The 2,279-nt window shown below is 53.6% G+C and overlaps 1 protein-coding gene across 1 annotated transcript in view; it reads left to right on the forward strand.

Moving 5' to 3' along the window:
- LOC137901191 (cilia- and flagella-associated protein 44-like) overlaps positions 1–78 on the forward strand; it is a 12,689-nt gene extending 12,611 nt beyond the window's left edge. Inside the window, exon 19 of the mRNA XM_068745200.1 lies at positions 1–78. This exon is cut by the window's left edge and continues 469 nt beyond it. Coding sequence (XP_068601301.1) covers positions 1–78 — 78 coding nt within the window.
- Positions 79–2,279: the final 2,201 nt, after the last annotated feature.

The following is a 2,279-nucleotide window of genomic DNA, read 5'->3' on the forward strand; positions in this document are numbered from 1 at the left end:
CTGCAGCCTGCGGTAAAGACGCTCTCACAGAGACACACAGTCCTACGTCCATGTCTCTTCTCCTGGGTCGTCCTCTAGCCCTGTCCTTTGCATCGTCCTCCCCAACACCAGCCACTCTCATGTCCTCCCTCACTACGTCCATGTGTCTTCTCCTGGGTTGTCCTCTAGTCCTGTCCTTTGCATCGTCCTCCCCAACACCAGCCACTCTCATGTCCTCCCTCACTACGTCCATGTCTCTTCTCCTGGGTCGTCCTCTAGTCCTGTCCTTTGCATCGTCCTCCCCAACACCAGCCACTCTCATGTCCTCCCTCACTACGTCCATGTCTCTTCTCCTGGGTCGTCCTCTAGTCCTGTTCCCTGGCAGTTCCATCCTCAGCATCCTTCTATCGATATAGTCCCTGTCTCTCCTCTGGACATGTCCAAACCATCAAAGTCTGGTCTCTCTGACCTTGTCTCCAAATCGTCTAACCTTCACTGTCCCTCTTATTGTCTCATTTCTAATCCTGTCCAACCTGGTCCCTCCCAAGGAGAACCTCAGCATCTTCATCTCCTCCACCTCTAGCTCCGCCTCCTGTCTTTTCCTCAGAGACACTGTCTCTAAGCCGTCCATCATGGCTGTCCTCACCACTGTCTCTGAGCCGTCCATCATGGCTGTCCTCACCACTGTCTCCAAGCCGTCCATCATGGCTGTCCTCACCACTGTCTCTAAGCCGTCCATCATGGCTGTCCTCACCACCGTCTCTAAGCCGTCCATCATGGCTGTCCTCACCACTGTCTCTAAGCCGTCCATCATGGCTGTCCTCACCACTGTCTCTGAGCCGTCCATCATGGCTGTCCTCACCACTGTCTCCAAGCCGTCCATCATGGCTGTCCTCACCACTGTCTCTAAGCCGTCCATCATGGCTGTCCTCACCACTGTCTCTAAGCCGTCCATCATGGCTGTCCTCACCACCGTCTCTAAGCCGTCCATCATGGCTGTCCTCACCACTGTCTCTGAGCCGTCCATCATGGCTGTCCTCACCACTGTCTCCAAGCCGTCCATCATGGCTGTCCTCACCACTGTCTCTAAGCCGTCCATCATGGCTGTCCTCACCACCGTCTCTAAGCCGTCCATCATGGCTGTCCTCACCACTGTCTCTAAGCCGTCCATCATGGCTGTCCTCACCACTGTCTCTGAGCCGTCCATCATGGCTGTTCTCACCACTGTCTCTAAGCCGTCCATCATGGCTGTCCTCACCACTGTCTCTAAGCCGTCCATCATGGCTGTCCTCACCACTGTCTCTAAGCCGTCCATCATGGCTGTCCTCACCACCGTCTCTAAGCCGTCCATCATGGCTGTCCTCACCACTGTCTCTGAGCCGTCCATCATGGCTGTCCTCACCACTGTCTCTGAGCCGTCCATCATGGCTGTCCTCACCACTGTCTCCAAGCCGTCCATCATGGCTGTCCTCACCACTGTCTCTAAGCCGTCCATCATGGCTGTCCTCACCACCGTCTCTAAGCCGTCCATCATGGCTGTCCTCACCACTGTCTCTAAGCCGTCCATCATGGCTGTCCTCACCACTGTCTCTAAGCCGTCCATCATGGCTGTCCTCACCACTGTCTCTAAGCCGTCCATCATGGCTGTCCTCACCACTGTCTCTGAGCCGTCCATCATGGCTGTCCTCACCACTGTCTTGTAGACCTGTCCCTTCGTCCTATCACAGAGGACACCTGATACTCTCCTCCCCCGTCCCAGCCTGCCTGCACACGATTCTTCACCTCCTTTCCACATTCTCTCCATCACTCTGCTCTGTTGACCCGAGGTACCTGAAGTCCTCTCCCTTCTTTACGTCTCTTCCTTGTAGCTTCACTGTCCCCCCTGGGACCTTCTCATGTACACACATGTACTCTGTTTTACTCCTGCTCTCCTTCATCCCTCTCTTTTCTAGAGCAGACCTCCACTTCTCTAGATTCTCCTCTACCTGCAGATCACAATGTCATCTGCAAACATCATATTCAGAGGAGCTTCCTGTCTCACCTCATCTGTTAGTCTGTCCATCACCGTCCCAGCCTATAAGCAACATAAGCCTCGGTCACTAGGGGGCCCCCGACCTGGCAACCCTATTTTTCACTATGCAGGGAGTGATGTGCGCAGCGTGCATAAAAACTGCAGCGCCTACCTGTAATCTTGGCAGCTATCCTGTTTGGGTGATTATTATTATTTTAAATAAAGTTTTATTTGAAAACAAATAAGTATACAAACAGTGTAATAAGATCACATAACAATTGCCAGGGGG

This window comes from Brachionichthys hirsutus, chromosome 11, assembly GCF_040956055.1.
Source record: "Brachionichthys hirsutus isolate HB-005 chromosome 11, CSIRO-AGI_Bhir_v1, whole genome shotgun sequence".
Classification (NCBI taxonomy): Eukaryota; Metazoa; Chordata; class Actinopteri; order Lophiiformes; family Brachionichthyidae; genus Brachionichthys; species Brachionichthys hirsutus.